Source organism: Clavelina lepadiformis, chromosome 1 (assembly GCF_947623445.1).
Source record: "Clavelina lepadiformis chromosome 1, kaClaLepa1.1, whole genome shotgun sequence".
Lineage (NCBI taxonomy): Eukaryota > Metazoa > Chordata > Ascidiacea > Aplousobranchia > Clavelinidae > Clavelina > Clavelina lepadiformis.
Genome location: NC_135240.1, coordinates 17,685,344 through 17,707,868, shown reverse-complemented (window position 1 = coordinate 17,707,868; position 22,525 = coordinate 17,685,344). Strand labels below are relative to the sequence as shown.

The following is a 22,525-nucleotide window of genomic DNA, read 5'->3' as shown; positions in this document are numbered from 1 at the left end:
GACGATTAATCAGCATAGATAAGTCTCTGTGGCGCAATCGGTTAGCGCGTTCGGCTGTTAACCGAAAGGTTGGTGGTTCGGCGTTTTTGTTAACGCTTGTACTTAATGTAAGTCATTTATGAAAGCAATAAAGGTGGGTTAATATAAAACGTAGCTAAAAGTGTTTAGCGTAAGAAAAGATTAAAAGAATGCTGTGTAGGTAGACAATGGGGTGAAAGTGATCGTTGATAAGTATTTGGCTTAGTTAGCCTGTGTCCATGCAAATAAAAGAAAATAAAAAAATCATCTACCACAAAACATATTATTGAAAAATAAGTATAGATAGAAGTCGACAGGGGGATAAGGAATACATTAACTTATAATTCAAATTGAATTTCTCCATTATGATTATGATGCGCGGTTTACGCAGAACAAATATAAGATATAACTACAGTATGAATTTATATGCGCGTTGTCCTTGGGGACATAATTTTATGAGGTAAAATCAGAGTAAGAAACGTATTTAATATTTTTGTTATTAATAATCCTGACATATGTGCGCTAGCTAATATCTAATAACACCAATAACATGCTACGATTTATTCAGAAATGAGTAATGTACTTTACCGGCTAAAAATTAATCGGGTGCAGAATCAAATGTAGAAGTGTCCACAACAGATTGATAACTTCGTTCTTCTTGATGATGTTTCTTCCATTTTTCTTTTGAGCGATGCTTGACGCTGGTCTGTGTTGGTTGCTGGATTTTGCTAGTGTTGGCTAGCGTCGTCATCATCGTAAGCCATAATGCCAGTAGCATGATAGTCATTGTTCGTTAGCGAGATTTCTTTCAACTGGTTACTTCGAGAATTTTTGAAATGTCTGCCGCAATGCGCTCGCTAACAGACCGTTGAAAGCAGTTTTCTCTCGATCCTAATCTGATTCCAGTTCTGCAATAACTTCCATTCAGCGGAACGGAATGACTCAGAAAGAAGAGAATTTCTCCGAGTCTGAGAAGAGAAGAGTACTAGCAAGTCCTGAAGGGACAAGCCCTTGCCGAGCCTCGCCGGCCAGAGCATCCAGGGGGTCCCGATTTTAACCAAGCTTAACGTTTTATATCATACACGTCAGCCAATCAGCTAACGCCATGTTCTATTATTACACTGCTACCATCAAACCACGTGTCGCATATATTACACGTTATCTGAACGTTTTCAAGTACACTCAAACTTTACGCCGTGAAAACAACGCTACTTGAAATACTTCAACTACCGTCAGCACGCTACAAGCTTTGCACATTATTATCTGCCTGGAGAGAAATCAAAACTTATGCATGCCAATATATATAACTAATTGCAATTTCTACATGATCCCCACAGTCCCTCGCTAAAACGGCTATTTTATTCGAGCAGTTGAATACATGCCTACTTTAATGTGCTTTGGCGTCGTATGAGTGCATTAATATAATGGATTCATGAATTGGTTAAAAACGTTTTATAACAGTTTGCTACATTTTAAACAACAATATTTTGCTGACGACAAGCTATATTCCTTGAACAAAAGAGACATTAGAAAATTTCAACCGGATAAAAATGTTTGCCACGTTTGAAATATTATTAAAGAAAGTGTCACGATGTTGGAATAAAAATTTAGGTATTTTGGTTTTTCAAGGTTTGGCTTCGCCTAGAAGAGAGCCTAGTATTGGCCAAGGCTGCGAACTCGAACTTAACATAACTCGATCATTTAAATCAAGCAATAAGGCTTATGAATTACTTCTGCTGCATTACCAATCCTACAATGAAGAAGACGATTAATCAGCATAGATAAGTCTCTGTGGCGCAATCGGTTAGCGCGTTCGGCTGTTAACCGAAAGGTTGGTGGTTCAAGCCCACCCAGGGACGGGAGATTCTTGAACGTGAAACTTTGAAAACGATACTTGTGGTTTATAAACTTTTTGAAAAGATTAACCTTTCGTTTTCTTCGACCTATCTCGAAAACTTTCACGTGTGAGGCGAACGTGATAACCTTTACACCACCGAAGCAAAACATCGAAAGAATGCGAATGACCAAATGTGATTTTAAAAAGTAGGTCACGCAGCCCATAGTTAAAAATTAAGCAGGTAGGTTAGGGTAATGGCGCGCACTTGGTTTAGGTGGGTTGAGCATCTTCCGCGATGTTTTCCGTTTTAGGTGGTGATTGCGCGTCCCCACTGGGCGCGTGCAGAATTTAGCTAAAAATTAGCATGAAAGTAGCTAAAATTGAGTTTTTTAGACCAAAAATTCCGTTTACTTTGTGCCTCTGTTCAAAAAGTTGGAATCATGGTTTTTTGATGGCATTTTATAGAATGGTCCAAAGCAGTGGTTCGCAACCGCGGCTCCAAGCTAGCCTTCTTGCGGCTCTCAAAGAGCCCTGAAAATCCAACAAAAAAAAAATTTATTTATAATAATTAGGGCGATTATTTTTTGACTTGTCAAAAAAAGTCAAATATTGGTCTAAATTTATAGCGTTAGGTCAAAATTGTTTACAAATTTTTCATTTTACATCATACAGTTACACCTTGTAGCCTACTTTATACTGTTGTGAATGGCCCATTGTCTACTTATTGTGAATTATAAACGGCCTCCTGAATCCTAAACCGCAATTGCCCCTCGCTTTGACCAAGTTGTTAAAGCTCAAAGCCCATGCGAAGTTGGACATTAAATTGATTTGTGTTATTTTTCTTGTTAGTGTTACTATTTGTTGGTACATGCTTTAAAATTTTCGTTATAATTTCTTGAGTGTTTTCATGCGGCTCCATTCGTACTCTGAAGTTTGAAATTCGGCCGCGACACCAAAAAGGTTGGGAACCACTGGTCCAAAGCGTAGGCCTACTAAGTACTAATTAACATGCAAAATTTCACGGAGGATTTTTAGAGTAATCAATGTTTTTGGTAAACTTACTGTACAATAAAACAAACACAGGTTTTATGGCACTTTTTGGTGTTTGACACCACCTTTATGTTTGCTTTTTTTGTATACGTAGTTACTCCTTGCTGGCTGCCATTTTATCTCTTTTGGGTCTAGTAGGCGTACTAATTGAATGCTGTGATTCTCAACAAAATAATAATAATCAGGTAAACATGGTAAGTTTATTAAAAGCAATGTGGATTAAGTTTTTTCTACCCATGGCTAACAAAAATCTATCCCCAGCGTTCATCTACTTTCTACAATGACGAGGAATGGAGACAAATTAAATGTTTGAAAGATTGTATCTTAAACAAAGTTTTTTTTTAATTCTGAGGCTGCCAAGACTCAAGGTACATTGTAATTTATTTTGCTTATACAATACTATATAACTAGGGCCATTTTTATTTTGACCTAAAAAAAATTTTTTTTGACTTTATTTTTATCAAATTTTGACTTTATTTTGACCTAACGAAATTGCTTATTTGTAGAGGCCACAGTTCTTCCTCCAGTTACCCAAACATAATATTTTGTCGATTTCAGACCCAAACGTAAAGTGTGTCGTGTTTTTTGGCGATAGATTTAGGTAGCTTGTGTTATTTTGTCCTTGTGAAAAGGGCACTTTGCCTCGATTTTCTCCGCATGGTAAATTCTAATAAACAGCAAATTAAACAGGGAATGCTTGTTGTTGCTCCAATCCAGCTTGATGGCGTTTACTTTTCCTGTGGCTTTCAACAAAATACTTTTTATCGCACTTCACTATAACCTCGCAAAAAGTGCACCTTAAATCACCCCCGGGAGTTGCATTAAATTCATCAGAAAAATCTCGACAAGTCTGTCTAACTTTTGCTGAAGACTTTGCCTAAACACTGATGATATTCCATAACAAATAAACGTAGAAAATATTTCAAACACTTCTATCTCAGCTTTTCTCTTCAAATTAGCGAACAGATAAGTCACTAACTCGTATACGGGCTGACTGTCAAAATCATATCCAGTTATCTTATTGATTTTTAACTTTAAGAAGATCCAAAACGGTTGTTGTGTGACCAAGAGCGGGTATTGACAAAGCTAAACGAGCTTTTTCTTCCGGTGTTTGCCTCATGTATATCTTCCAAGAAAGTAAGTTCATCCATTCTACTTTTTCACTTTGGTTTGTGGCGTATATGAAGTAAGTGCGGTCGTCAAAAACAAGCCTAGAAAACACGAGTTTAAGTGTAAACTAAGTCAAAAACAAAACTATTTGAAAAATAAATTCACAGTATTCAACCTGTACCTTTAAGCTTTTATAATCCTTTACAGATTTACTTTTTGAATACGATCGGATTATACCTTATAACTATAATTTACTCTTAAAGCAAATGAGAACGGACAATACCATCTCATATATTTCACAACTTAACTAAACAGTGAAAAAGAAATGACAAATTTTTATAAAAAATTAAATAATTTGTTTCACCCAAAGCAGTTGGGCTTCATTCGATTATCGGTGTCACAGACGCATTTGCATTGACAAACGTCTAATGTGTTCAGAGCCTTTTCATCCTGCATCGGAAAAAAATGGATTACCTTGAGCAAAACCAATATTTTGTTTTAAGTAAACTTGAAATTGTTTTAAATGTGATTTTTACCGAAACAGTAACAAACAAATAAATATATGTCTTACCACAGGTTCATCAAAATACTTTAATTCGTTACTTCTGAGCGTAAACCATCGGATTTTCCATGACTGCAAGAAATGCACAACGTACAGTTAATACAATGGGAAAAAATATAAATGCATACAAGAAAAACGCAAATTGAAGTTATTGGAAGAGGTTTTGTACAAGAAAAACACGGCTTGAAGTATATGTCATTTGTTATGGATCTACTAATTCATTTGTTGGGGGAGACCGGGACATGTAATAACAATTTTTCTAAAAATTGCATTGTCAAGTAAAATTGTTTGCCAAATGAGATAAATTTAGGTTTTTATGAGACAAGTAGTCCATTCACAGGTCGTTTTTTTAAAGTAAAAGCTTGAACTACAGCATTCTGTCATTGTCATTTTGAATTGTTTAATTAAGGAAAATAATTTCGCTTTAAAATACATATCCCCACATTGGTGTTAGTTGAAATAACCCACTGCCTATACTAGGGTATACTAAAGACGGGAAAATATACGACTAATTTGCGTCCACTACATCCTAAACACACGGTTGACCTATGACAAACTTCACATAAATATCGACAAAAAGTGCAATACAATTACATAATACAGTAAAACCAGCTTATTACAGCAGTTTTTGCTGATACTGAGAGTGCTGATTTTTGCATTACAAATTTTCCGATTTTTTTAGAGAATTCTGTTGCCTGATACGTGCCCTCAAGTTTTTTGATAATTTTGCAATTTTTTAAAAAACGTTTATTATTATTTTTTTTTTTATTAATTATTCTTAATTCATTTTGTTAATTTTTAAGAAAAATTTCTACATAACAGTTTATTTAAAAAATTGTGAAAAAAAATTCTTTTAAATATATTTTGTAATTGAAAGCTTTTTGTATAATTGTTTCCATGTCAGAAAATATCTTTTAGCGACTAAAAACTAGGCTAGACTTTAAGAGGTTAGTTAGGTTTCGTTGCTGAATACAAGGTGGTGAAACATTTTGTTATGGTATTTGTTTTGGTTACTAGCCTAGTCTGTCTGTCAATGTATGAACAGTACCAGTATATACGGTAAGAATAAGTTATTGGTAGGTATACTAGCGTACTGTCATAAACCGGTCTGGTGGAAATTAGTTCCCAAACAAAGCACTATGTCATAATTAGCCAAATGTCAATTATAGGACGTCAGTATTAGTCAGACTGCAGAGTAAGTCACATGTAAACATCAAATAAATTTATCTAAATTAATGATCGTTTAATGTTGAAGTTAATTTTGAGAAACTTTTGACATTTGCCGGTTTGCTTTTGACAACGTGATCAAACTGGGTTCTGTGAAGTCCCTATTAGCCCAATAAATGTCTCTTTATTAATACAAAATCTGTAGTAGATTAGTTTTTATAGTTTGGGGGGCATTCATACATATACATGCAAGCTTTTTAGAGCCATGTGATTTATACCTGGGAAAGGTCTGCAACATTTTTAAATCAATTTCACTTTGTTTTTTAAAATTTGTGCAGGTTATATGCGTTTCTTTTTTACGTCAAGAAAAAAAGAAGGGCGATTATTTTGGTCATTTTGCATTTCTCCCAAAGCTGTTCAAAGTATAATTGTTTCCATGTTTTTATCCAACCTGCACTTGTGTCAATCTTTTGGGTGTCTAGTTCAAATCCAACAACAAACTAATCCAAACTAAGGTACCTGTACCGAATAAGGCCCACCTAACACTTTTTTGAAAATAACTCAAGAACCATAAATGAAAATAGACTGAAAACTCGTATTGTATTAGTGAGGGTATATGACTACAACATATTAAAACCACAATAACTGACAACTCCTCAAAAAAATTTTATATAGAAATTAAAAATTCCAAAAAATGGGCCTTATTAGGAGCATAGGCTCCTAATAAGGCCCACCAATTTTGTGAGTATTTTGATTCAAAACATAGTAATAGACAACATATAACATTATTAGAAATTTCACATTTTAAGTTGTACAAACATTTAAAAAGATTCCACTAGGCGCACCAAAGTAATTGCAACAATTTGCCAACTGATGACTGGAACCACTCTTGAAGTCTGGACATCAATTAGCCAAGCATTTTGTATGGGCCTTATTAGGCGCATGTGGCATCCACGAAAAAAACGTCACATTTTTATCATCAGAAAAGTTTTAGCAAAAAAAAGTGCATTATCCTTTTCAATACTAAGTTGGTTGTTACATGAAAACTTCAGCCGGCTGACAACAGTTCATTTAACCGGCCAAATTCTCACTTACTTTTTTTCTAAATTAACAAAACCACCTTAACTGCAAGTATCAAATTTTTGTTGTGCTCTAGCGAATCGGTTGATCACGTGACAAGGATGAAATCTGGTAAACCATCATGAATTTATATTATTTTTTATGTAGGGACAAAATCTTTTATTTATTTGCACGGGTTTGCGAAATATGAGCAATGGGCCTTATTAGGGACCGGGCCTTATTCGGTACAGGTACCTTATATAATAAAGATCCCAACTAAAATTCTCCACTTTGGTCGTTAGCAAGTTTTCCACTAACTACCAAATTAATCCAAACTTTCAAAATTATCAAAAATATGGAAATATCGACAATTTATATATTTTTAACCTGTTATCTCTAGCGTGGGGGATTATTCCAGTGTAACTATGTTGCTAAGCTCTAACAATGTAATAGTGGATTCTAGTATAATGTAATAATAATGTATTAATGTACATAAAAAGAAAACTAGTCTGTAACAAAAAAATACCTTATATGAGAAGTTTAGGATTGTGTATAATTTGTATGAATTTATTTAAACTAAGTTAAAGCTATCTCAAAATAATATTTGAACGTGATTTTTAAAAGTTTTTTAATAACTTACCTTAACATTACCACCTCTCTTTGTTAAAAATCCTTGTTTATTGCATAAACCGGCGTTGTCCCATTCCTGTTGCAGTTGATCAAAAATTCGGTAAGCTTCCTGTAAACACTGCAGTCTTGTTGTAGTTTCTATGGACATGATGGTTGCATAGGTGATAGTGTAAGCAGATATTACATCGCTGAGGTCAGAATTTGTGATTGCAGTAAATACTGCAAGAGCCTGCAGTAAGTGTTTCGTTATTAACTCAACAGTATATAAATCATTGCTTTTTTACCGGTACATAGCTTCCACCCAGAGCCGGATTAACCATTACAAGTAAATAGCCTAAGCAAACAAACATGCCTTATAGGGTGAACTAAAAATACAGACGTTCTCTAGTGATGATTAAAATATTTCTTTTGTATTTTTAAGTATAAAATGTGTTGAACTTTTTATAAAAATAGCTATGACAAGGAAATTATGGGTTAAGCTTAGGCTCATAGTTTATAGCTACAAAAACATATATTCTTGGGAAAATATGTTTTACAATAAACATCATATACCAACAAATGAATTTATTCTCAGTTCTCAGGAGTACAAAATAGCGTTTTGTTAAAAAAATAACAAATTGATAAGCAAATACACTTTGTTGAAAGTCAAACGGAATAAACAGTTATAACAACAAATCATGCTTTGGTATTGATAGAAATAGACTTGGAATTGTACGTGTTGAGATGTTTGATAATGCTGTTCGTGTATGTGCAGTTTATGACTCTAGATAAAATATTCACATTGACTTTCATGACACAGAGTCCAACTCAAAAAACCAACAAGTTCAAATCCCCAACAAACGTATACATATGCTTATTTCTAACTCATGTTAGCATAAACGAGCAGCGTCTCAATTCTGGTGGTGCTGACATATTTCGTGTGGAATTTCTACTTACTTATACACGTCTTGTGCGATTGTGCCCGCAAAAGTAATGATTTTTCTGTATATTTCATTATAAATGGATTTTCTATGACGCAATATTGTTTTACAATGAAAACACTATATACCACAATAGATTATTTTGAGTAATTTAGTATTTTGTAGAACTAGATTGCCCGCCATCTGCTGGATGGCACATTTCTTTTTCCCAAAAATATTCCTTTTATTTATCGTCGTCTGCCCAGCCCCAGCTACTCAGCACGTTCTTTGTTCAACCGCTGTGTTCCATAGTATTTTTGGTACCTCCGGTTGATTAAAGTAACATTGTTAGTATGGTCAAATGTCCTAATTAGGCGCACTTTTTTGGAAACTTTTCAATTACAAGTTTGCTTGTGCATCACTTGCAATAAGTCACACTTGGGTGGAAGATGGTACCTATCTATACTTAGTAATAATAGAAGTTTTCAATAACAACAACTACTTTTCGTGAAATTAGCAATTTACACTGTGATTTTGTTGTGGATCAAAAACAACAAATTAGCCGCACTGGTCCCCAAAACATACTCGGTGAATAAAGATGTTATAAAAATTCACTCGATTTGCTTCACGAGGCAAGTGCCAAATAAACGGGACAGATGATGCACAACTAAATACGATAACGTGCAGCTGTACTTTATGACTCTTCTCGGTACCTAACTAGCTCAGAAATTAATTACTCACTTTGGTAATCTGAAACATTCTTTGTTTATTACTTCGTAGGCCCAATGCTATTAAGTTGCAATGCAACTTACGATTCGAATTAAGACTCATTACTTTTTGTTAATATGTATCATGTTTGGTGAAGGTGAAATGTATATATCGCAAATAGTATTGTCTGCCAACAATAGAAGGGCGTGCTGTTAATATCAAAGTCTGCCTCTTTGAATTTCTAAGCGTGTGGCCTTTTTCAACTTATTTTGTATCGAATAACCTTATTCATGAACCTATAATGGCAATGCTTAACCTTATAAGATTGATGAGTACACGCTTCACTGCAGCAAATACGCCACTTGCTTTCTTTTCCCAGTTCTATCCCCGAGGGACCTCTGATATGTTGTAGACAGGAAATAAATAAATCTCGCGCTGCGCCAATGAGGCTTGCCTTCTTCAACGAGATTTTGTATTGCTGCATAAACAAGTTTACCCGGTTAAGCTATCTCGATTAAGCCATAACGATATTCCAATTACTTTTTTTTTTTTGCGGTCTCCACGAATATGATATCATCTTTCGCATTCCAATCGGGAGAGCTTTTATTACTCACCACGTTGAAAGTGAAAATGATAAGGCTGAGTGATTTTGAAGTAACAAGGCAATAAGCGCTTTAATGCCAGCACCAGCAGTAGAATTGTGCCTTTCAGCGTCAAGTACCATGTAGCTTTTCATCCACAATTCGAAAGTAGCGACCCACTTTTCATGTCTTAAATGGTTAAAGGCTTTGCCATCCTATTTCCTAGTTTAGTAATTCCACTTTATTAGGTCTTTGCAGTGGACATGGGCGGAAATAAACTGCTTTATGAAACATATTTAACACATAAAAAAAGATTTACATTTTAAAAGACACCAAACAAAAAAACGAAAAACCTTAAGTCACGCAAAGAGTCGTCTCAAGACCACTCAGGTGAACCGCGTTTTTTAATGTGCAAACCGCAAAATGCGTACCAAATTTAAACGAACGTGATTGCTTCTGATTCTGCAAAAAATTTAAAAATGTTTTACTTGTGATCGAAGATTAAGACCCTCCATTAGTAAATGACATAAAAACTTTTTTGAATTACCAGCGTAGAACGTGCCACAACAAAGTTCAGACCGCCAATTCGAAACATGTTGGCATTGAGCTAAAATCAATAGCCTGACCAAATACGTTCAGATGAGAAGGTCAGACCACATGCAATGAACCTATTTTTAGCATATGGTTAGATGAAAGATAGGTCAACAAAAGGACATAAAAGGTGATAATTTATTTTTTGTTTGTTGTTTATAATGACCTGTGCGCATTTTTCGGGGGCAAATCTGTGTGCGTCCGATTTAGGACGTTTGACCATACATTGTCAAATCTCTCTACTAAAGCGCCAATCTTTAATAGCAGGCCACATAATGTATCTGTACATATGGTGAAACAGCCACTTTCAAAAATTTAATGTCCAACCATAAACCTTGACCTTAGCATGTGCCTATATATCGCATATTCAGTCAGACTGGGAATTGTGAGATCACAATAGCGTGTGATTTGAAATTTGCAACATTACAATTCTTGCTTGTCGGTTGGAATAAAGCTTCTATATGTTCGATTTCTTTGTTTGTTGCCGCAGTCAAACAGAAAGCGAGTCTCGTCGTGTTAGAAATGTTTTAGTTCTCGAAATCGACCGAACCCATGTCAAGTATTAGCAGAAAGTTCAATAAATTTCCGGCCAGACTACACTAGCGTACGCATGCTTTTTTCCTCGTCTTCTCTCCAAAGGGACCCGAGAGAAGGCCCACAGTGGGTCGATCAAAAACTTTCCGGTTATCGGTTGCACCTTCTGTGAAAATTTGGCATCTCTGGACACCGTCATTTGCCTTTCCAGTTTGTAACTCACACCTGGTAAAAACGTAGACGAAGAAAAGACAAAGGTGCAGTCAGAGTCATAACCAAGTCATCAAACTCGAGTCGCAAGTCAGGTCAAGTCATTTACCTTTTAAGACTCAAGTTAAGTCGAGTCATTTAGTATAAGACTAGAGTTAATTCGATTATTATTATTCGAAACCAAGCCAAACAGAAAGCAAAAACACTCTTTCCATCAACCACAAACTTTTAGGATTATTACAAAATTTTCTTTTTTGGGCTGTAACGTATGCATTTAAATAAAATTATTTTAAGTTACCCTCTAATGTATTCCGACCAAAGAATAGAGATTCATTTTACTTTAATGCTGAAACGTAATTAAAAAGACCAGACTCGAGTCAAGTCAAGTCATTTTTGTACTTTCTTAGAAAAGACTCGAGTGAAGTCGTCTACCTGTGTCGACAATGCTTCAACCAGAAAGAACGACAACCCGTGATGTGCCGTAGAAATCATAGTTGAAGTAATAACAAAGAAATTGTGAGGTGAGCGTGATATGTTAAGATAATTAGACTGGCGTTATCATATTTAAGTTACGTTACAATATACGCTATGTCCAATTAATTAAAGTAACATTGGTAATACATTTCCTGAGTTGCATGCAAGAAACACATACTTGTATGCCATAGTCCAGTGAATTACTGGCTGGCGCAGACCTTTTTATGACATGACAAAATGTGATAAATTGAAAGTAGTTATGTTGCAAAGATCCTTAGTTGTTTATGTTGGTTTGACGGCACGAGTAAGGCCGATAAACGCTCTATTTTCTTGCTTCCTGCTGCACTTAAAAGAAAACCGACTTCAGTTAGAAAGAGGGATGTCTTGCTGTGTTAGGAGTGTTTTCATTGTCAAAATTGACCTAACGTACGTAGAGTGATAGAATAGTAAAATGTTCAATAGATTCCAGGTTAATTTCCGTGCTGGATCCGCAAGTGATAAATGATTGATAGCATTTTTACCATTCAGATTCATTGTTTTGCTGCTGGTCTAGGTGCTAGATAATAACAATACTACCGCTTATTAAGTCAGAAGTCGACTGAAACTAACATGGATTTATTAAATGGCGTTTATACACTGTAGTGCGAGAACCAAAAAGTGGTGAACTTCTAATAGTAATGAAAGTAAAACTATGCCTGTGTACAGTGTAGACAGAAAAGCAAAAATTAAAATATGAAAAGTAAAGGTGCAAGAAGACAAACAGAAAATAAATGAACCAACTGTATAAGCCACAATAATTCCTGTCGCACATAATGCAACGCCTATACAACGGTAATCAACATGCATGAAAATCAAAGTTACAAACTGACTACTGTTATATACGTATCGATATATGTATATCGTGTTGGTTTGTTGAGTTTTTACAACCATAATTTTCTTTTACATGAACTTTTTTCCAAAATATTTTGGTTAAAATATCATTCAGTTATCAAAATAAACATTTTACTAGTTAGCAGACATTCATCCTTACAGTTTAATTTAAACCATTTATTGCTTAAGAAGTGCGTTATGAAGTTGTTATAGTAGCGCAATCTGGCTCGCCCTTTTCTCCAACCCCACATATAACAGTCACAACGATTCGAGTCAAATAGCAAAAGCGAACAAATTGTAATCTCATCGTAAACCAGCTACAACTTCTGTAAAAATATTGTCCTGTGTTGTAATTTGTGTCCATTGTAAATTTTGCAACATAATAATATTTCTGCTGCCTTAGGTGACGTTTTCTGTTACTTGTGATTAACTTCCAAGCTACTCTTAAAATTTACCTTATTAGGGCCAGCTGACCTTTAAACCGTCTCTGTTGCTACTAATACATACAATAAATAAACTGTAATTTTAAAAGGACTAAGAACAAATCCGTTTGGAATTAAACTAGTTTGTATGCAAAGCATACTTTTCCAACTTACCTTTAACAGAACGTTGGTTTTACATAGGTAGTTGAGCGGCGTCTTTAAATAAAATTGCAAGATCTTCAGTCCACCCATTTTTTCCAATGATATATGACTTGAAGTATTCCAACTCTATACATGTGTAATTGTACTTGATATACAAACAGTTTATAAATGCAAAACGGTCGCAGCAGGTCATTTTAAGACAACCTTTTTTGCGAGAAACCAAAACAGAGACAGACAAAAAATTATAATATTTTAAGTTGTAATAGTTAACAAACTATCATATGAACTAAAAACGATTAAGTCACACGCATGTTTTTACAATAAATTACAATCTGGATTAGGCTACTAATGCCTACATAAAGGCTGTATGGTCAAACGTTATAATTAAGTGCACTTTTTTGGAAACTTTCCAATTTCAAGTTTGCTTGTGCATTAACTTGCAATAAGTCACACTTGGGTGGAGGATGGTACCTACCTACACTTAGTAATAATAAAAGTTTAAATAACAGCAACTACATTTCATATAATTAGCAATTTTCACTGCGATTTTACTGCGGGCCAAAAACATCAAGTTAGTCGCACTGGTCCGCAAACAGACGCAGTGAGTATAGATGTTAACAAAAACGAAGCACGTGTCAAATAAACGGGACAGACGATGTACAACTAAATACGATAACATACAACTATACTTTATGACTCTTCGTATATATGTATATAAGCGTAAATATAAAGTGGCCAAATGTCATATTTGCAATGTACTTTCTAGCAATAATTAAGAAACCAGAGGAACGATGAGTTGCCAAGTTATTTTCTACAGAAATTTCATCTTCTGAGTAAAGATTGTAATTTGAAAACTGTGTCGGCGAAAGATTGCAAAAAAACTTGTTCGGGTGCGTTGAGCATTGCCAATTCACTAACAATCACCTGTCTATTTACCTTAGCTTGGCGTTCTTGCACTAACATCTTTATTGGGTTTCAAAGAAGGTTGCAATTCGAATCAAGGTTCAGAAGTTTTGGGATCAATGTCAAATTTGATGAAATGGAGTTTTTGTGATCAGTCCTATACCACGATCACAGACGCTACTCAGCTTGAGAAGGCGTTTTTTATTTTTGCTAGAAAAGCGGAATTTTACATTGTATGTAATTTCTACCACATGTCCAGGATACATATAAAAATTGACAGCAGCAAAAATTTGATTACCTTGGTCAATTTTAGTAGTTCAGAGAACTATATTACTCTTGCTAAGACCTTTAGCTGAAAGTGTACCTATCTAATCATGTTCATGTTCACAACGAATGAGTTAAATATCACGATTCAAAGCAATTACAATATAGAAAGCAAACGCCTTGAAAATAACAGAAAGAATGGCAACTGGCACAAAAATTCAAACTGCCATCGGAAAATTAGCATTCAGATATGCAATCAATCAGAATTATCACAGAGGTAAGTGAGCTTTTTGACTTCATGTTGGGTGAGATTGGTATCAAGTTGGTGCATTTAACCTGACACGAGCGGTCGCAATCATTGCATTCTACCCACCACGTGTGACTTAAAGGATTTTACAGTACTATGAAAATATCTTTGCATATTGGCTACCTCACCCAAAATTATATGCTCACAAAATGCTTGGGTCGCGAGAATTTATAGTTATTTTTAAGGGCCGCGCCAAAAAGTATTTGCGGACTCCTGGCCAAGGGTAAGGCTAATTCACTTGGCCTAAAACAAAAATCTATCTAGTATGAACATCACTTTGGCCCTACGCAGTTATATTCACAAACAACTAGGAGTGCTATAGCCTATACAAGCAGGTCTGTCCAATTGCCAGGCTAGCTTACTCGCGCGCTGCCTTATTGCCGACCAAGTGGAGTCTTACAGACATCTCTCCACAGTCATTTTATTTCAACTGGTTCAAAACCATGTGCGTTTTGTACCAACTGATGACGTAAATTTAAAACAACCAATCCGACCGTTTTGTGCGCGATCTCATCACTTCGAATCTTTGAAAAACGAAAGTGAAAGTTTTCCAAAGATTCGAAGGCATCCAAGACACGATATTAAGAAGGTCATGGGAAACTACCTCCTCCTCCTCTTTATTTCTTTTCTGTGAGAAGAGAAAGTTTTGTTTCGCCCGAGTCACGCATGGTTGCGTATACTCCCATAACTTCGCTAGTAGTAGCGATTGGTGAAAAGTTTTAGACCAGTGGTTCTCAACCGGGGGTCCGCGGACCCCCAAGGGTCCGCGAAACGTTTTCAGGGGGTCCGTGAGAACTTCGAAATTTGCAACATAAAGTACGAGTTTTTAAAAAGTTTTTGCTGTTTATCATTGCTGTTTGAAATAGGCTTGAACATTTGCTTAATTGCCTATTGTGATGGGACAATACAAAAGCTTATTGAGATTTATCACCCGCAGGGAAGGCCTATTGTGATGCACTAGATTGCGGATTATACGAGAAGACAGCTGGATACAGTGATTTTAAGTAAAAATATCCGCTTAGTTTGATGTTATTTTGAATGAATAGCGCAGTTGTGCACCAAGACTATTAAGTAAAACTAAGCAAAGAAACATTTAAGTGCAGTCTCAGAACCCTTAGTTTGCTTAAACTTCAGGGGTCCGCCAACTGCTTTGACAGCATCAAAAGGGGTTCGCCAAGATCAGAAGGTTGAGAACCACTGTTTTAGACATTCGCAGGGTTCGTTCATCGTTTTTGTAGTTATGATGTCGATTACTATAAAGGGAAGTTGCTGTTTTCGTTGTTTTGAGTTTTTGACGATTCAAACGTGTGTAGCCTATCAGTTGCTAACATGTCGTCTACACCAGCACTTACTGCAGAATATTTATTTGAAATCGTTGTCGACGATGAAGAGTGTAGAATCAAGCATGTGACGTCTTCCGCTTGGCAAGCTAATGATCTCTTTCAGTAAGTTAAGAATTAAAATAAGCTGAGGCTACTAGCAGAGACTTTTTAAGTAGGCTATATGGACTATGGTGCTTATAGCTTTAAAAGAATTAGAAACTCTCTGTTCGAAGCCATCGAAGAAAAGAGAACAGTTTCAAAATCGATTCAATCATTGGTCAAAAGATTCACTTTTTCGATCAATCTTGAAAAAGGTTCGACAAATTGAATCTTTCTTTTTTAGAGTGTAATCAAAGTACTGTATGATACAGTGTGATTTTCGCCAGTAGCCTAATTCGTAATTTTTAACATCAGATTTGACTAACTGTAACTTAGATGGCCTAATTTTGACTCTTTGCCAGTCTTTAAAACCCTAAATTTTCTTGTATAGAAAGCATCATGAGGGACACTCCAAAAGAACAGCCCATCAATTTTATCGTTGAATTTTGTTGATGTGCACCAATTGTATAAATTTGCAAATACAACCACCCAGAAAAGCAAACTCGTAACGTCAAATCCTATTCAGTAGACAGGCAACGATTTCATAGCGAGTTATTCAGTGAAAATGGTTTAGCCATTTCCGAGTGTAATTGCTGTAATTTATGCATCTCAAACAAAATTCGTGCAAAACCTAACCATGTTTAGGATATGAACACATCACCAGAAAAAATCACAACATAAGAGTGGGCCGTACGTTTAAACCTTAAAAACTTACAGCTGCGCACAAGATTTTTTTTCTTCTAAATCACGCCTTGCGTTTAGAGTATAAACTTTAGCTGTTCAAACTGTAACATAATTTGTTCAACTTTAACATCCTAAGCATTAAACATATGTTCTCTTACTAAACAGCGGGCTAACAGCGTATAGGCTATAACTCTACTTAAACTTCAACAGGCCTAAGGTGTTTGGTCATGAAACACTACTGTACACTTTGGCAAACACCGGAAAACAAAGTTTGTAAAAAGTCAGTGAAAGAATGAAACGATTCAAATGCCCTCGAAATACTATAAGTCACCAAAACCAAATCCATTAATGTTTGAATCAATTTGGTATTCTAGCAATGTATGTTTTAATTCTCCAGTACTTTGGCTATTCTCCATCCTTCGTCTTTGGAATGACGTCTCCTATGAAGACACTGTTATCACAACGCTTTCGGCGGCGAATTGATATTTATGTAACGACTTTAGCTTGAATGAAATGCAAAGTTAAATTTTCCAGTGCTGTTTTAAAGGCGTATTGATTTCTTTTTTTGACTTCTTTAAAACCATTGTTTGGCATACGTTGCTAAAGACAGGTTGAGTTTCACATGCCGTTAAATATAATAAAGTATATTACTGTTCAGTTCATACGGGTATTTACCTCAAATACGCTTTCCAAACTCGGCATTTCCAGCAAGTCTTTTGTAACATTTTCAGCTCTGTTGTAATTGGAGCAATATACTTCATACAATGAGAAAGTGGTCCTCTGCGATCAAATCAGTAACATAAGTTTTCAAGTGTACTAGAAAAATGTATATCACAGTAGAAAGCGCCTACATCGTGACACCTCAAGACGACCATGCAATTTTTATTGATTCGACCACTACAATTCTGTGCAAAGACCACAGACCAGTGATAACTCAACAAACACAACGACCCGTCTGTTCAAATCAACACCACATGCAACAGGTCTACATGTTTATAAGCGTATTCTATTAGGCCTATATATTTTATATAGCGTATTCTCACTATAAAGGATTGTTTCTATCGGTATCAAAAATTCACGTACTGATTTTACAAAAAATTCTCCTATATTGCTGTTTCCTCCAAAGATAACCACATCTTCATTCACAGCTTGTTTTTCAACCACTTGGATTTCATTGCGCAAGGCGTTCAAACGTGCTCCATGCACTTCCAGCAGGTCTGTTATATTTCCAAAAACAGCGCGAACATGACCGTCATTAACTTCATACTCGATCTTTTCTGCACAATTTTCTAGATCAGTTTTCATCACCTTTGCAAAAAAAGAAAAGTCGATAAAAATTGCTCATAACCTATATGACTACAATTTGGATGGCTCAGTTTTACAGTTTCAGCTATTCTGAAATGAATTTGGCCAGGCCTTATACATGAGTTAATTTTTAAGTTTTGTCGATTGTATGATGCCGGATCGTATTCATAAATGCCACGTGCTGAGGCTCTCCAAAATAGCTGTATACTTTTGAAAAATGGGCAGACCGGGGTACAGTAAATCACTCGATATAATTTTGTCCTAACCACTGTAACGTGACAATGTGAAAGCTTTCTTTTTATAATAAAAATTAGAGACGACGCAAAGGGCTTTCGTTCCTAAAAGATTTTAATACTTCCGCTAGTAAAAAACATTTAAAAATGGTAATTTTTTTTGATTGGTTGTTGGTACATAGATAAACTTTTATGAAAATGTGTGTGTATAAAAATTTATAGTTATAGGTATAGATAAATGCAAATTAAACCTGAAACAAAATTCTTTCAGATAGACCTGTTTCATTTCGATTTGCTTTAAGGCGGTTAGTGGTACACAGTGAATCATGCCTCAGTGAATCAGGAACTGGGAGCAATTATCCTTTCCAATTGACTTGTCATAACACAAACAATTCTTACAGATCTGAAATGACAATTTCTTTCGAAACTTTTCTTTCACTTAAACTTTGGATTCTTTCGGTTATACTGTTTTTATTTCTTTTTGTAAATATTATTGCTGTAGATAATATACGTTGCGATACGATTTGTCTCGTGTAATTAAAGCAATTTGTTCTTTATAAATATTCTTCCAAGTCAATCCAATAAACAGTTAGCTGCTTATTTTTAAGACTAGAGGTATGTTTCTTTAATGCCATATTCACAGTGTACCGCTGTCCATATAGTGAGTCAATTTTTTTTTATTTTTAAAGTAAAATATTGTAATACAAAAAGTTGAAAATCTCTCCATAAAACTAAACAGAGTTTAGGTGAGCTGCAATAACACCAGGAAAATTGATGCTTGTACGATAACATTTCGAATAAATACGGAAGTAATGACTCAGTAATCAGTAATGACTCACTGTACACCGTACTCCTCTACCTCTATGGACCGGGAAAATTTGAATTTATAGCATTCTGTTAAAGAAAACTTTCCCAAGAAAAACGTAGATTTGACAGTTTGACAATAAATGCTGTCAGATGCAATTAAGATTAGTACTTGGCTTTCATGGATTTCATTCAGTCTTAATTCTAGAGCGTTGTGATCTAAGCGTGTGATTAAGTTACTATAACGGCTAATTTTGTTTGAAAGCGAGGGACTTTTGCTTTGAGAAGCTGACCAATAGAATTTCTAAATGTCAAGTTCAACTGTCTAGAGAAGACGTGTTGAAACTTTAGATTAAACGACACAATTACCTATTAGAGATTTTTTTACCTTGGCAATAAACTTCAATGTTTCCACATATTGCTCTTCGTTGTCAACAATAGCTTTGATAATGGATGAACGAATTTTAAATTGATTGGAAAAATTTTCATTCATCATAACTGACATTGAAAATTACAAAGTGCCAAACGTTTCACTCCAGTCCAACCAACATGCAGGAAAAATCAAAAGCAAATGATCACGTTAAAGGTACCATTTATATCTTCTTATTATATCTCGCTAATTTATCCTGCGACAAGAATCGGTTAATAAGACTGTGATAAAACAAAGTAAACTAATTCTCCCATGTGCATTAGTATTTTCATTTATGAAAAAGTTATAAATTATTGTACAGTAGCAGATGTGGCCTCAGTTTTTTTTGGGGGGGGACCCGAAGTGAGGTATGTCGCGACTTAAGTTTGGGGGCCCGAAAATAACGGTAGACATAGCAATGCATGTTAGGGGGGGGATCCGGCAAAATGCTCCCCGGGAATTTACATGGTCTAAAATGCATAAAATTTTTATTTTCTTCGAAAAAACAAACCGGCCAAGGTTTGATTGTGCATTTCGTTTCAGCTAATGGCTTCCTAAATTTTGCTATGTGGCCCCCAAGATCTTACACCCTTCATTTCTTTGTTGCTATCGAGTGCCCAATACCTCAGAGGTTTGCAGAACACAACTTTTTCTTCGTCTTGGCAAAATTAAATCACATGAGCGTTTGAGCATGAAACTATATGAAAATTTTGTCAAAGCAGGAGGAGATCAATGCACATGGAGGTTCGACACAATTTTCCCTTATTCTTTTTACTTCTGAAATGAGCATGGTGACTGGAGTATGGCGCTGGTTATTACCGCCACAAAACCTTTCAATAACATGTTATTATAGGTAACATGTGTATTAAAATATGTTTATAAGTGTTAATTGCCTACTTCCAAACTTACACAGATACAGTTAATGCGGCTATGGTTATATGATAGGCTACTATTCACCAACTTGCATGGTACTCCCAGGTTCAGCAAGCTACTGGAAACACCTCACTAAAGCATAACGGTATTGCTTATTTACAGTTAAATATGCGTAGATTGTAGGCTATAGGATAGAAATAGGATTACGGCGTTAGATTTGGCAATGACAGTTTTGCACTAGTGGCCAAGTTCAATTTTCAATCAAGTGTAAAATAATGTAATTCATTAGACATTATCAAATCACATTGGCGGTTTCGCAGTATAACTGAAGAAGCGAGCTTAATGCTTGCGAAATCTCGTGTAGAAAAATATAAATAAAGTCAACCTTTAGAATGCCAAACTATATCCTGAATTTATTTTACTATTAGACATTATGTAATAACTTACAAGACAAAATGAGTTCGAAAAAGTAGTTTTGCCTTTCTGCACTAATGAGTAATAAGCAGTACTAAATTTGCGGACAGCCTAACCTAGTACCTTCATGTCTTAAACTGCCGCCTTTTACTTTCCCAGCTTTATTTCATAGATTGCTAGGTTCGACACTATGTTACAAGCAGCTCCAGACAAATGCAACACTGCTTATGAATATTTCGTTTTAGACCACTTGACTAAGTGTTTCGATTACCTTACTTCCCCCTAGATATGGCACGTCCTCCTCATGTCCTCAGTAGTTTTCCAAAAGCGTTTTACAGTGGCGCCCAAATCAAGCCGGAAGTATTCTGTAGAAGCAATCTTTTATCAACGCTAACGTTATAGGCTAATTAAGAACAACGTTTTTGATAAAGTTTACGGTCTTGAATTGCCGTACATAACATATCTAGCCTACACTTGATTAACCGGAAAACAGTAGTTTGCCTGCAAGCCGGAATTCAAATCACTTGCTTACATACAAATGTATCGGGCGTGATGAGCTAAAATATTTGTTATGCACGTTGCATTTTTGTAGAAGACAGGAAATGACACGATTGTATGCGGTTAGCACGTGAACAGATTGCTTGCGTATATTCCCAATACAAAAACAATGCTATTGCCTACATACAGTACTACAGTATTGTGGTATTTGTAAGTTACAACGCACATAGCACCGTTTTACATATCATTTTTATACTTAGTACTCTATAGTTGGGGAAAACTGTTGTTGTTGCCGCACTCGTGTATAGATTGTTCTTCAAGCCTCGATCTCATCTTTGGAAAACAACTAGTCTTTCCAGTGTAAAAAATGTAAAATGCGCTTTCACATTGACAACCAACGTTGCTGCAATAAAATAATGTAGAACCAGCAGCAGTAACCTATACAAAAGCTTTATTCAATAGTATTTCTGTCACAACAAACATTCAAAATTATGAAGTGATAACTGGCACATTCTTGCCTTGTGGTAATAAAAACGATTGTCCACTACGCTATATTCTATTTGATTACATTCGATTGATTCAGTTTAATTTTCACTCTGACTGTCAAAATCTCTATCTTTGTTGGTTCTAGTGTTGCGTCACCCAGGTTGACAAAAATATACAAAACTGCACATAATAAACATATAGTACTGTACAATTAAAGGCATGGTTGGTGTGACGACATGGCTATTGCTTGCTCTCATTGGCTAACAAAAGCGTCATTATTTTATACTCCCATGAATGTCCTCCTCCCTGGCGATTAATCTTGAAAGGGAAATTGAGTTACTTTTTGTAGTTCTGAAATTTTGGGTTTTATGCAGTTCTCAAAGCTTGATTGCGACCAATTTAACTGTACTCCAAATATAATGAAGAGTTCGATTGTAACGACTCGCTTGCCGCCACACATCTCATAATTAACTGTTTAACGATTTGTAACTTGTATGAAATATCAACTGAATTTATCGACTGGTAATGTATATTCTGTTAGATTCTTATCTCATTTAGCCAGTAACCAAACTTGTTGTTTTAGTTTCGTGCAATAACAAATAGTCGCAAAAAGTAATATTAAACAGAAATATGTGCTTGGAATGTCCGTTCAGCAAACAGCTTTATGCTTTGAGAGAAAGGTATATCATCTTGCAGAAAATTGTAGGAAGATCTTGCTTTGGCATTTTTGCTTATGTTATGTCAGGTGGGTAACCTTCAAATGAGTACGCAAATCGCAACATGACATATCTGCTCGTATACTTGAAAAGTCTCGCAATAGTAAATATAAGTGTTATCATAGGATAGGATACGCTTCTTTCGCTTGTAGAGTCATTTGACCTGAAAATAATCTATACTCTTAGTTATGAATAGTTGCGCTGTAGTTAATGCAACAGCGCAACTATTCATTTTTACGTCCTTAAACATTTTCGTTTATCGTATTTCCTTAAATATTCATTTGCTTGAAAGTACTTCTAATTGAGTATATTGGTCAGAAAATA

The 22,525-nt window shown here is 35.4% G+C and overlaps 1 protein-coding gene and 1 non-coding gene across 3 annotated transcripts; one reads left to right on the top strand and one right to left on the bottom strand.

Annotated features, from left to right (window-relative positions):
- Positions 1-1,803: 1,803 nt before the first annotated feature.
- Trnan-guu (transfer RNA asparagine (anticodon GUU)) lies at positions 1,804-1,877 on the top strand. The gene has a single exon. It is a non-coding gene; the product is annotated as a tRNA-Asn (tRNA).
- Positions 1,878-3,835: 1,958 nt separating this feature from the next.
- Positions 3,836-21,100, bottom strand: LOC143448862 (phosphatidylinositol 3,4,5-trisphosphate-dependent Rac exchanger 1 protein-like). Of its 2 annotated transcripts, none has more exons than XM_076948900.1 (8): positions 20,773-21,100; positions 17,547-17,771; positions 17,139-17,243; positions 12,897-13,010; positions 7,444-7,662; positions 4,587-4,649; positions 4,380-4,465; positions 3,836-4,116 (listed from the first exon to the last, which is right to left on the bottom strand). In XM_076948900.1, exons 2-8 carry the CDS (start codon positions 17,766-17,768, stop codon positions 3,924-3,926), a joined length of 1,002 nt encoding a protein of 333 aa, XP_076805015.1. In that variant the 5' UTR covers positions 17,769-17,771; positions 20,773-21,100; the 3' UTR covers positions 3,836-3,923. The 2 variants fall into 2 exon arrangements, with proteins under 2 accessions (XP_076805015.1, XP_076804933.1); XM_076948818.1 differs by lacking the exon at positions 20,773-21,100 and adding an exon at positions 19,194-20,753.
- Between the last annotated feature and the right edge of the window lie 1,425 nt (positions 21,101-22,525).

Excerpts from the sequence above, each read along its gene's own strand:
- LOC143448862 (XM_076948818.1), bottom strand. The coding sequence starts at position 19,310 with ATGTCAGTTATGATGAATGAAAATTTTTCCAATCAATTTAAAATTCGT. Across the intron at positions 17,244-17,546 it reads GAGAATTTTTTGTAAAATCA|AGGACCACTTTCTCATTGTA; the intron begins GTACGTGAATTT and ends ATTTGATCGCAG. Across the intron at positions 4,117-4,379 it reads ATGAAGCCCAACTGCTTTGG|GCTTGTTTTTGACGACCGCA; the intron begins GTGAAACAAATT and ends CGTGTTTTCTAG.